The following is a 13,279-nucleotide window of genomic DNA, read 5'->3' as shown; positions in this document are numbered from 1 at the left end:
CTGAGGATAGACTGATGATAGACTGATGATAGACTGATGATAGACTGATGATAGACTGATGATAGACTGAGGATAGACTGATGATAGACTGAGAGTAGACTGATGGTAGACTGATGATAGACTGATGGTAGACTGATGATAGACTGATCATAGACTGATGGTAGACTGATGAAAGACTGATCATAGACTGATGATAGACTGATGATAGACTGATGATAGACTGATGATAGACTGAGGATAGACTGATGATAGACTGAGAGTAGACTGATGGTAGACTGATGATAGACTGAGAGTAGACTGATGGTAGACTGATGATAGACTGATGGTAGACTGATGATAGACTGATCATAGACTGATGGTAGACTGATGAAAGACTGATGATAGACTTATAATAGACTGATGATAGACTGATGATAGACTGATGATAGACTGATCATAGACTGAGGATAGACTGATCATAGACTGATGGTAGACTGATGATAGACTGATGATAGACTGGTCCTCTAAGCTTCTGTTTTGGCCTATGCTAGTCTGGTGTAAAGGTACCTCTCTACTTCCTTTTTAAGGTTCTTTTGACTGACAGGGCATACAGGATACCATCAGTTATCTGGGTTACTCTCAGGCTGTGCTTTGGTACCTTTTTCTGTCTATTTAAAAGAAACCAGTTGAATTTGTTTCTGTTTTTAAGCAGCTTTTAAAACTGTTTTAATGTACCCAGTTTACAGCTGTTTCACTGAACCTCTTTATTATCATTGTTTTGTTTTTTTTTTTAATTGAGATTTTCCAGATGTATTACAGCAACAATTATTGCACTTGTGAATTCTCCTGAAGTTGGTACCTCTTAGTTTTCACAGCAACTCACAGTCACTACCTTTTGATGTTTTAAGGTACCCTTTCCCAGGTCCCTGTTACAGGGAACCCCTTCCTCACCTTTAGAAAATACATTTCAGCGTCATTTCAGTGGTTTCCTCTACAACACCCAAAGCCTGTGTATGTTATTCCTAATGTCCGTTTTAATGAACCCTAAGGCCTGAAGATGTTATCTGATTCAGTAGTACATGTCTCATGAGTGTTGAACCCAAAACTCCACAATCTTTGGCTCATCCATTAGTCTGCTACATCTCAAGCTTTGTGGAAACTTTGAGGGAATCGATTTCAACAAATAAAAAAAAAGCAAGGAAAAGAAAAGAAAAGAAAATGGTGCTTCATGACTTTGGAATTAAAAACAGTCTTTATATTTTAACTTACGTCTTATGGAAAAGAGAATATAACAAACATGTTCCTGTCAGCTCCTGAAATAGTAACTTCTGTGTTTTTTAATGTAGTAAAATTCAGGACTTATCTCTGGTTGAATAATTATCATAAAAACTCATGTTTCAGTTGTTTCTTTGATTTTTTATTTTTATTGGAATCAAACGTGGACTGTTACAGAGATGTGAATGTCTGTAAATACATGAAAAATAATCATTTCCTCAGTTGGGGAATGAACGTTTATTTTAAAATAAAGTTTTATTTTTGCTGAAATGTGCATGAGTTTGTTTTTCTTTGCCTCATTCGAGCTTGAGAGAGACCCTGAAATTTTCCTGTTTTAAAAACCTCTGACTGACTCTCCTACTGTAACCCTACCCTTTACCCACAATGCACTGGGACGTTTCTAAGGCGACCCTCACAGTCAACAGACATGGCAGCTGCTGCAGGGAGCTCAGACCAACATGAGTGAGACGTGTTTCTCATATTTTATTCTCTGAACTGATCATTTCAAATGTTATCGATATGAAATCAGTTTCTGGCGAGGTGTGAAGTTGTTTTGTCCTTAAAAGTGGAAAACAGCAGATTCTTCCTTTCCTTCTGTCCCATGACTCTTCATTTCATCATGAACTCCTCTGACGTCATAGTTTCTGTTTACCTGGATCTAACTTTAATAAAGTTATTTTTATTTTGGTGTTGATCATACTCTCGTTGCCTGATTCGTTAACTAACTTGTCGTATTCACTCCGAGGCGATCCTGCTCCCACATCCCGGCGTTCTCTGCTCGACATCCCATGATCCCCAAACTGTACGTGATGGCGTGGAGACAGGACATGGAGAACCAGAGACTCCTGATGAAGGTAGACCCCGGGGAGGGAAACAAACGCACCTGGCTCAGAGCGTCACACTCGTTTCTCTGTCTGTGTCAGAACGCCGCTCAGGCCGGGATCCCCGTGGTTCCTCTGGAGGAGTCTCTGTGCCTCTCAGGGCGGGAGCGTCTCTGCCACAGTCAGGACTCCCCACAGCGCTCCTCATCTTCGTCCTCCTCCTCCTCCTCTACCTCAGCTCTGCTCAGGCAGACAGGAGGGACAGCTCATAACTCCTCGCACCTCTCCAGGTGAGACACTTCAGCTCAACACTGAAACTTAGACTGAGGTTGAGATCAAACTTCAGGGGCTGAGAGACACAGGTTTTCACACACCGAGTCCAGAATCCTCTGCTGATGCCAAATGTTGTGGTTTTGTTAGACCTCTTGTCTCTGAATCAGTGTCCAGGTTTTCGTGGTACAGCGCTGAAATGGTTTGAGTCCTACCTGACAAACAGAAGTTTTTCTGTAATGATTGGTGACCTGTGTTCCTCTGCTGCTCCTTTGTCTCGTGGTGTGCCCCAAGGCTCCTTTCTGGGCCCTTTGTTGTTCTCGTTTTACATGTTACCTCTGGGGTCCATTATAGCCAGGTACAACCTTTAACTGCTATTCAGACGACCTGCAAATCTTTCTTCCTGTTTTCCCTAACTCAAGTGGGGCTTTTCAGACCTTAACAGACTGCACTGCAGACTTGAGTGAAGATAAAACAGAGTGTGATCTGTTTGAAGAATCTTGGAGTCATCTTTGATAACAGTTTAAAATTGGATAAACAAACAGAGTGTGGTCAGGGCAGTTTTTATCAGTTACATGTTTAACAAAAGTAAAAAAACTTTTTAAATCAAGCAGACCTGGAAAAAAAAAATTAATACTTTTATCAGATCAAGACTCAACTACTGCAATGCGCTGTATGTTGGTGTCTCCAAGTCGTCACCCAGTCGCCTTTAGCTGGTTCAACATATTGTTACAAACACGTAACCTCTGTTTTGTTTTCCCTTCACTGGCTTCCTGTTTCTTTTACAGTTGATTTTAAATTGCTACTTTTTGTTTTAAAAGCCCTTAATGGCCTTGCCCTTCTGTTCAGAGCCCCACTAGGGCCTCACTGTCCTCAAACCAGCTCTTGCTGGAAGTCTCAAGAGCAAGGTCTAAGGTGACCAGGCCTTCTCGGTCTGGGTCCAGACTCTGGGATAAGCTGCCCCCTGAAATGCGCACCGCTACTGACTTTGGGCTTTTTAAATCCAGGCTTAAAATCAACGCATTCAGACTGACTTAAACACACAGTAATGGGGTAAGATATGCCAGTTTGCCATTTTACTTGTTTTGTATTGTTCTATTGAACTAGAATTGTTGTATCCTGGTGTTGATGATTTTAGTGGGAAGTACTTTGGTCACCTTGCGTGTGGTAAAGGGCTCCACAAACATAAGTTGAGATGAGTATACACACACACACACACACACACACACAGATACAGGCACACAGACAACATGTCACACACATATACACGAGTCTTCATTCATCATCTCAACATCTCTCGAATTAAGTAGAGAATATATGTCGAAAAATTTGGAAACGTGATGTTACACAAAGCCTACGGCGTCTCTGGAGAGTCAAACTACCCTGGAGGCGGGCTGGGCAGATGTGAAACAAGGCAAAAAAAATCGAACCTTCAGAGAGACCGTAAGACCTGCAGTTCCCCAAGTGTCCACTAGAGCCTGTCTCCAGCAGTGAGTCAGTCCCCATAGAGATCCAGCCATCTATCTATCTATCTATCTATCTATCTATCTATCTATCTATCTATCTATCTATCTATCTATCTATCTATCTATCTATCTATCTATCTGTCTATCTGTCTATCTATCTATCTATCTATCTATCTATCTTGAAATGAACTGCAGTTCCCTGAGTGTCCACTAGAGGCTGTCTCCAGCAGTGAGTCCGTCCCCATAGATCTGTGTGTTTTAATAAAACCTGTTTACAGCCTTTTCTCTCTCTGACAGTGTCTCTGAACATTTTTGTCTCTTGAACTCTGACTTCAGACGTGCAGACCCGTTACCGGTCCGTCTGCATGTTTTCCTCTCAGCACTCGCCCGTCAGCAATCCTCTGTGTGATAAATCATGAGTCTGTCTGTCTCTGTCAGTGTTTGGGTCCTTTCTCTGCATGAACTTCCACCCTGACACGTTTCCTCTCAGGTGAAAGTCTCATGAGCTTAGCTGAGCTCCTCCCTCTGCAGACTGTCTCACTCTTCTCAGGCGACCCCTGACGTCCTCTTCTGCTCCTGTCATACTGAATGTCCCCACTAGAGGTCAGGCCACACAACAAACGTACATTTTCTGAGAATTATTTTCAAGAATAAAGAGAGAATAGAGCCGTTTGTTGATGCACAGAGTCAGTCATAGTTTAGGATTCTGGGGTGGCCCCCCAGGTTTTAGGGGCAGGGGCACCCATCTCCAAGTTTTGCATCTGCCCCTGATGTTGTTATACTCTCCAGAATTAGTCATGAATAAAATCTGTAGAAAAATCTGTCACTTGCTCCTGATGAAAGTCACCATATCATCTGTTGCCTGTCTGTTTCCTGTCTGTTTCCTGTCTGTTTCCTGTCTGTTTCCTGTCTATCCTCCTGCAGGTATAACAGCTCTGTGGTGACGACCCGACAGCTCTACCAGAACTGAAGAAACACTGCTCAAACGACTGAGATCCTGTCTGCTCACATCTGTAAAAAATGCTTGACCAAGCTCCGGTCATGCAGTTCTCATCTTGACCACACAGTGTCAGTGTTTGTCAGTTTAACAGATTACAGGCCTCTGCAAACATCACTCTCCTTATCAGCAGTTCAACATCCCATTGATACGATACAGTTGGGTCTTAATAAAAGTCCTAACTCATGAAACTTTTTAAAAGAATATTCTTAAGCTAATCTGTTTTTAATCTAAACAAAAAGCTTGGATTAAAAGCTTAAGCATTCTGATAAAAGAAGAAGTGACTGAATTAGAAATGATTACTAATTAAATATTTTCCAATTAAAGAGACTGTGAGAAGGATCTATTTGAAGCGGACTGTAGTGCCACCTTTTGGCCTGGAGTCTCACTCACACTGTCGTGAAGATGTGACTCTGAACAAGGTGTGTTTGTTTTGGAAATGAATGGAGATCAGATCAAGTCAACTTTTTCCCAGATCCAGCTCCACGAGGTAAGGTATTTATCAACAGTTAGGTGGAGCTACACTTTGAAACCTGACAACAAGCTAACTTTGTCAGTTTGTAGCGTAGCTTAGCAGCTGCTATATTTCTCTCTCCTCACAGCCCAGTGCTCTGAGACGTGTCTGTAACGTGTAATGTTAGTGAATCCTGGTTCTGTCCTACCAGAGCTCATCTACCAACTCCAACCTCACCAAGCAGAGCTAACGTAACCTGGCTCTTCATTTTATTGATAGACTCTCAAGTTTGAACAGACCACTGCAGAATAACTGCTGACTGTGGGTTGGAGACAACATTACCACAAACACTTTGACCTGGGTTTTAGCATTTAGCTCATGTTTTATCCCTTAGCTCATGTTTTATCCCTTAGCTCATGTTGTAGCCTTTGGCTCATGTTTTAGCCTATAGCTCTTGTTCTAGCATTAAGCTTGTGTTTAAGCCTTTAGCTTATGATTAGGCCAGTAGCTCATAGTTCAGCCTTTAGCTCATGTATTAGCCTTTGGCTCATGTTTTAGCATTAGCTGATGTTTTAGCCTTTAGCTCGTGTTTTAGCCTTTTGTTCATGTTTTAGCTTTTAACTTGTGTTTTAGCCTTTTGTTCATGTTTTAGCCTTTAACTCATGTTTTAGCGTTTAGACTGTATTTTAGCCTTTAGCTTATGCTTTAGCCAGTAGCTCATGTTAGCCCTTAGTTTGTGTTGTAGCATTTAGCTTATGTTTTATCTCTTAGCTCATGTTGTAGCCTCAAGGTTATGTTTTAGTCTTTCGCTCATGTTCTAGCATTTAGCTTATGCTTTAGCCAGTAGCTTGCATTTAAACCTTTGGTTATGTTTTAGTCTTTAGCTTGTGTTCTGTCATTCAGTTCATGTTTTAGCACTTGGCTCACTAGCCTTTAGCTCGTGTTTTAGCCTTTTGTTCATGTTTTAGCTGATGAAAGAGGCTGATAGCTTGATTTCTGTGATGACTTTTCCAAAAAATGTGAGATTCAAAAATAACTTCAGACTCTCTTTTTTTTCTCAAAAAAAAAGAAAAAGAAGAAAAACTCGGCTCATTAAACTTTTGACAGAAACAATAATTCATTATCTCTCCAGAGTCGCCCTGATACAAACTCTGACTCCAACTTCATTGAACAAATTTATCCAATAAACACAAACTGATGATGTCATGCTGACGTCATGTTGCTCTCCGTATTATTACAGCGTGTTATCTCAGAGCTTTGGAGATGAACAAATAAACCTTAGCTGGTTCCTGTCAGTGTGTGTGTGTGTGTGTGTGTGTGTGTGTGTGTGTGTGTGTGTGTGCTGCTGTTTATTGTTCAGTGTTTGGCTTCAGCATCAAGAGCTCTGACAGAGAAAGCAGCTGTTGTTTCCCCATGCTAATGATGCTACACACACACACACACACACACACACACACACACACACACACACACACACACACACACACACACACACACACACACACACACACACACACACACACCTCCCTGCGTGCGTCTCCACGCCTTTGTGAGAATGTCTCAGTGTGTCACCAGCAGCAGTGATGACAAATCTCTTTGTTTTGTGTTTCTGACACACGCACACACACACTGACACACACACTTGGGCTTTACACACCATGGACACACCGAGTTAATGCTGATTTTACCAAAGTTTAAAAACATTTAGACCCTGAATTATTTTTCTTCTGCTGCTCTAAAAGAAAAACCTCAGATGTGATCCATGTTGTTGTTTCCTGAACTCTGAGGTGAAATCTCTGACGCGTCCTCCCTGACAGGACGCGTGCCAGAGTTTGGTGCGTAACGGACACCGATCCTCGCCTCCTTCCTCCTCCTCCTCCTCCTCCTCTCTGCCGGGTCCCTGACACGCTGGGATGTCTCGAGAGTCAAGCGGGAGGAGGAGCAGGGAAGAGGGGATGACAATAAACCGTTTGAGTGACCCTCACGCCGCCAACTCGTGGCTGCGCGGACAGACGGATGGACAGACGGAGAGGAGAGGAGACACAGAGTCAAAGGGGAGAGTTGGTGTCCTTTACACGCATTACGCACAGAGCTTTGGTGCCCGTCCTGGCGCAGAGGACTGAAGAGTGACCGAGTCTCTGCGCGGAACCTTTGGGTCTACATGACTGATCTGGACTCAGGACTGTGTGTCAGCGCTCTGCCCTGCTGCATGGACCTCCAGGTGGATTGGGAGCAGGTGTTTGTCTCGCGGTAACCGCTCCTCTCTCGGTGCGTCAGTGACTCTGTGGACGGGTGGATCCTCTGTCAGGGCGGACATGTCGGATCAGAAACCGTCCCAGGGGAGCGGGGGACGCTTCCAGGTGGATGTAGTGACAGAGGCTTCATCCACAGCGCAGACCCCTGCTCCACCTGCTCCACCTGCTCCACCTGCCTCCACTGATGACTTCAAGCCTCCAGAGGAGTCCAAGACCCGCTCCAGGTCTGTGGGCTTCACGGACCCAGGCGTCCTGGGCAGCGCCATGGACATCGGGCTCCCTCCTGACGTCTTCCACGAGCCGGACACGGCGAGGAGCGACTCCGTCAGCCTCCACTCCACGGGCACGGGGCACACGCACGTGTCAGACTCGCACTCCAACACCTACTACATGAGGACCTTCGGTCACAACACCATCGACGCTGTGCCCAACATCGACTTCTACCGACAGACCGCAGCGCCGCTCGGAGAGAAGCTGAGCAGACCCTCACTGTCCGAGCTGCACGATGAACTGGACAAAGTAAACACACACACACACACACACACACACACACACACACACACACTAACACACACACACACACACACACACACACACACACACACACTAACCCACACGTTTACACACCTGAGACAATCAAAGAAAGAGAGGCACAAACTGAAAAGTAAAACTCCAGCTTTTCTTCTGAAAATAATATAAAATCAGTTTACTGAATTAATGAGCTGGGATGAAATTGAACACATCAGACCTCTGGTTTAATTAATGTATCTTTGGACAAATTCACTGAAAAAGTCTTAATAAAAGTCTTAGTTTCCGGTCCAAGATATCCAAGAAGATTTGAGTCTAAATTTAAAGCCACATCCTCACAAAGATTTTCTTCACTTGATTTCCCACTTAAAGTCATGGTCTATGATCTGAAACCCAGTTTGGCTACATTTCTCCAATATTCAGTCTCTGTTGGCACCTGTATCGCTCATTATTCTTCCTTACTTCAGCTTTTTCCTTGAAATTTTTTCGTTTCCTTCCCTGTGGAGGGTAACAGTAACAGCTTCCTGGTTTGGGTCCTCTCTGGCTCCATGACGCTTCGGTAGCTGAGCAGCTAGCTGACGTGAGAGGGGTAGTGGGGAAGGACGAGGTGGGACCATGGGCATGACGGTGTGAAGCGAGGGAGACAGGGGATTGGATGGACTCACGTATCAATCCGAACCGGTCAACTAGTATGCAGCTTTGCAGCGGATATACTGAATGGATTATTTTTGTTCTTTTTGGTCTTTATATTGTGTAGATTGGACCATAGGACCATTACAGCCCTAGAAACAGTGTTATTAAGATGTACAAAACTTCCAAATCAACAACTTCCTCAACATTTCTCAGGGCCCTCGATTGTCCGTTTATAACCCTGACTGTGCACGGTGAACCAGCTACAATAAATTTCTCTGTGGGGTTTATTCAGTGGTGCACATAGAGGGGGGCAGGGGAGGTGGTCACCCCAAATTGTGGCACAGTCGTTGAAAATCAGGTGCTAAAGTTTCCAAATCTGAGCTTAAGTGGCCTTTTTGGGGCCAAAACATAAGCTAAAGGTCTCTTGAGAGAAAGAGCTAAAATGCGCAAGCTTAAGTACTCTTTTTGGGGCCAAATCCAGGTAAGTTGCCTCTTGGCAGCCAAAGTATAGAATAGAATAGAATAGAATAGAATAGAATAGAATAGAATAGAATAGAATAGAATAGAATAGAATAGAAAAGAACTTTATTGTCATTGTAACAAGTAAAACAAATTTGAAGTCCCAGCAGCAATCAAGAAAACCAAAGTAAGAAAGTGTATAGAAAGTGTAAAAAGCTCCATAAGAAAATAGATGCTGACAGCTTGTCCATCATTGTCCAGTCAGCCAGCCTCCACCTCCACAGGGTCCAGGACTGAGCTTCTTCAGCAGTCTGTTCAGTCTCTGTCTCCTGGATCCTGTCTGCTCACAGCAGGTGAAGCTCTTCACATGTGGCCTTGGTGTCTGCTGTTAGCTCTGTTAGCCATGTCTGTGAATAGCATGATGCTACTCTGCCCTCTGGTATTCCCTCTGTTGCTGGGTTAGCACAGCTAGCTCGTCCATCTTATTGGAGATAGATCTTACGTTCCCAATAACGATGGATGGAAGGACAGGTCCATGTCGTCACTTCTTAGCTCACACCTGAGAACCAGCAAGTCGTCCTCACCTCCTTCTCCTCACCTTGTGGGAAACATCCGGCCTAGCACCAGTTAGCATTGACATGCTACAGGCTGCTAACAGCTGATTTCACATGTAAACAATGCAGCCATGGTTACATGTAGGATCTCCAGACAAACACAGGAGAAAAGTAGTAAAAATATCACTGAAGACACAAAAAGTTTGGTGTCCATGACCAACAAATGAGCCAAACAAAGTAATGATCCACTCCAAATACAAAGATGACGAAAAAGAGACGAAAAAAATACAAGAAACGGACAAAAAAGAGAGAGCTGCTGCAAAAGGCAGCCTTGCAATAATGCAAGCTAAGTTGCCCATTTAGGGGCCAACTCAGGAGCTAAAGTGTTTTCTTGGGGGCCATATTGTGAGCCAAAATATCCTTAAGCTTATAGATATCTCAAGCTAGCTTAATTGCTAGCTTAAGATATCTTTTTATATATAAGATATCTTAAGATATCCATTTATTCTTTTTTGTTTGTCCTTCAAAAAACTATGCAGGCCACTGAATTTATAAACTAATTTAAACACTTCTTAAAGGCAAAGCAAGTTTATTCATAAAGCACATTTCAGCACGACAATTCAAAGTGCTTCACAGAGACACAAACCAGCAAAACATGTTAGAAGAAAATAATGAAAAATGAATTAAAAAGCAGAAAAATAATAATAAAATACAATAAAACAGAATAAAATGGCAGAAGAAGGAGGTTTAAACCGAACTGAAACACTTCCTGTTTCCTGGTCTCTGTCTCTTTAAGGATCAAACTCGCTCTGACGAACTCGCCTGGAGTCGACTTTTCGTCGTAACAGAAAAACGATCCCACTCACCCACATCTCAGAGACCCTGAGTGGGCTCTGTGACATCACTGCAGGCATGACCGGGACACACACACACACACACACACACACACACACACACACACACACACACACACACACACACACACACACACACACACACACACACACACACACAATGCTGCCTCTCATGACCCTGCAGCATCCCACTCCTCTGCCTGGACCATAGGTAGCTGACACTGACGGTCATTGTGCAGACGTGGTTAAACAGAGGAACACAAAGTTCAGGCTGAAGTTTTCTGAACGTTTGTCTCTGACAGTTTCACACAGGCCGCTCTGAGGCCTCTGCTGCTTACATTAAACATGACTCCGTGGTCGGAATAATCAGACTCATGATGTTTGGTTTAATTCTTTGAATACTTTCTGAACTTCCCGGTCAGTCCTGAAGATGTTTACAATCAGGGTTTGTTGTTCACTCAAATGATGCTCACTTCACACAGGAAGTCCCTCCACAGACTCGACTATTCAGGGTCTGCTTGTTACATGAATTGGAGGAGGTAAGTCAAAGAATCAAAGGGCCGCATGAGGCTCCAGAGCCACAGGTTCAACACCCTTGGTCTAGCCAATATGGCGACACGCTCAGCTTTTTGACCCTTTTGGAAACACCAGCTGAGAAATCAGAGTGTGTTTTTCTGAAATACGCCATGTGGTTTGTTGTCTCACAAACTCAGCTTTTGGTCTCCTCCAGGAGCCGTTCGAGGACGGTCTGGCTTATGGAGAGGAGCCGTCAGCCCCTGAGGAGGCGGCGGCGTTGGCGGCAAAGGAAGGGAAAGGAGGAACGGTGAAGTTTGGTTGGGTCAAAGGAGTCTTGGTGAGTTCGTCAGATCAACAAACACTGACCTGGGAAGAGGACAGTTTATCGTAGTTTTCTTCACATTTTGAGATCCAACTCAACCCAAACGTTCGTCGTGTGTCGTAGATCCGCTGTATGCTGAATATCTGGGGTGTGATGCTCTTCATCAGGATGTCCTGGATCGTCGGACAGGCTGGGATCGGTACGCAGTCCTCAAGAAACACCCAACCCTAAACAAACCGATAGAGGAAGCTTGGTTTACCTCCACAGCATATTTCTAACATCGATTGGTGGTTTGACAGTTCCTCAGAGTAACCACGTGTGCCATAAAAACCTTTAACGTTGACATTTTGTTGTCACGTGTTGACAGGACTGACCATCGCCATCATCCTGATGGCCACCCTGGTCACCACCATCACTGGTTTGTCGACTTCGGCCATCGCAACCAACGGCTTCGTACGAGGAGGTGAGACCATGCTTTTATTTTGAAACTTCTTTCTGATATTACTTCACATTTTTAAGAATTAACTTCTTCCTCTGTCCAGGTGGAGCGTACTACCTGATCTCCAGGAGTCTGGGTCCTGAGTTCGGAGGCTCCATTGGTCTCATCTTTGCCTTCGCCAACGCCGTAGCTGTGGCCATGTACGTCGTGGGCTTTGCAGAGACGGTGGTAGAGATGCTCAATGTGAGAAAGGCTTTGTTAAACAGTTCAAACCTCTGTCCTCGTCTCCTCGTGTCCTTTGACGTTGACGCTGATCCTCCTCTGTCTTAAGGACGTGGACGCTCTGATGACCGACGAGCTGAACGACATCCGCATCGTGGGGACTCTGACCGTCATCCTGCTGCTGGGAATCTCCGTGGCTGGGATGGAGTGGGAGGCTAAGGTAGGCTGGTGAAGCAGCGACTCACGTCAGAGTTTCTGTTTCCTTTCATCATCTCTTCCTCCGTCCCCCAGGCTCAGATCGTCCTCCTGGTCATCCTGCTGGGCGCCATCGCCAACTACTTCATCGGATCCTTCATGCCGTCAGAGAGCAAAGAGCCCAAAGGAGTCTTCAGCTACAACAGTCAGTCCGCTCTCTGTTCCTCTCCTCCAAACGTCACGCTCAGACTCTCACCTCCATCTTTTCCCGCCTCCAGCTGCCATCTTCTTGGAGAACCTGGGTCCAGACTTCAGAGACGACGAGACCTTCTTCTCGGTGTTCGCCATCTTCTTCCCAGCAGCCACCGGGATCCTGGCTGGAGCCAACATCTCTGGAGACCTCACGGTGAGTTTCAGGTTTCACACCCTACAGTAAAGTCATTTCACAGGCCGCTGTTTCTGAGTTAGCCTAACATGCTAACAGCACGCTTTGATTGGTGGAATTTTGGTTTGTCGTCTGTGAAAAGAGCAAAATCTGCAGTTCGCCAAAAATCGCCGCACGGGAAAAAAACCTACTATTTCCCACAATGCACGGTGCTAACCCTGTCTGTCAATGCAGGTGGCAGGTTTTGGTGAATTACCGCCATCTACTGGAATGAGTCAGTATTACAACTACAATACAACAACACTAACGTTAGATGGTCTGTGAGATAGAAGTGAAGTGGTGAGAAAGAAACACCTGTAAATCTTGTCACTTCCTGAAATTACAGATGTGTTTATTTCTACAAATTCATTAAAGGTATATTTTTTTAACGCATACGTCGACGTTTTGATGGTATTTTTAACAAACATTATAACTTTTGGTGTAAGATTAGAAATCAAATATGATGATCCTGCTGTGATATGATTAACAAAATAACTAAAACGCCAAGATCTGCCCAAAGTTTGTTTTGTACATTTATAATTAAAGCAGAATAAAATTGTTCAGCTGTAGCTCCATGTACAGAAACTGAAAACCAGAGTAGTTTACAACAAACAGA

At 44.2% G+C, this 13,279-nt stretch overlaps 2 protein-coding genes across 2 annotated transcripts in view; both read left to right on the top strand.

The window, feature by feature from the left end:
• Window positions 1-1,671: 1,671 nt before the first annotated feature.
• Window positions 1,672-6,231, top strand: LOC141790877 (sperm-associated microtubule inner protein 10-like). Its single transcript, XM_074671023.1, has 4 exons — window positions 1,672-1,716; window positions 2,000-2,108; window positions 2,178-2,365; window positions 4,736-6,231. Exons 1-4 carry the CDS (start codon window positions 1,682-1,684, stop codon window positions 4,779-4,781), a joined length of 378 nt encoding a protein of 125 aa, XP_074527124.1. The 5' UTR covers window positions 1,672-1,681; the 3' UTR covers window positions 4,782-6,231.
• A 959-nt stretch (window positions 6,232-7,190) lies between these two features.
• LOC141789974 (solute carrier family 12 member 2) overlaps window positions 7,191-13,279 on the top strand; it is an 18,401-nt gene continuing 12,312 nt past the window's right edge. The window contains exons 1-8 of the mRNA XM_074669586.1: window positions 7,191-8,036; window positions 11,276-11,398; window positions 11,507-11,582; window positions 11,751-11,846; window positions 11,926-12,065; window positions 12,154-12,264; window positions 12,336-12,444; window positions 12,518-12,645. Of these exons, the coding sequence (XP_074525687.1) occupies window positions 7,578-8,036; window positions 11,276-11,398; window positions 11,507-11,582; window positions 11,751-11,846; window positions 11,926-12,065; window positions 12,154-12,264; window positions 12,336-12,444; window positions 12,518-12,645 (1,242 nt within the window). The 5' untranslated portion in view covers window positions 7,191-7,577. The remainder of the gene's footprint in view (window positions 8,037-11,275; window positions 11,399-11,506; window positions 11,583-11,750; window positions 11,847-11,925; window positions 12,066-12,153; window positions 12,265-12,335; window positions 12,445-12,517; window positions 12,646-13,279) is intronic.

Source organism: Halichoeres trimaculatus, unplaced genomic scaffold, assembly GCF_033239565.1.
Source record: "Halichoeres trimaculatus isolate MK-OKI-2021-1 unplaced genomic scaffold, fHalTri1.1 fHalTri1_scaffold_5, whole genome shotgun sequence".
Taxonomy (NCBI): Eukaryota; Metazoa; Chordata; class Actinopteri; order Labriformes; family Labridae; genus Halichoeres; species Halichoeres trimaculatus.
The sequence above is the reverse complement of the archived record's forward strand: the minus strand, read 5'-3'. Positions and strand labels throughout refer to the sequence as shown.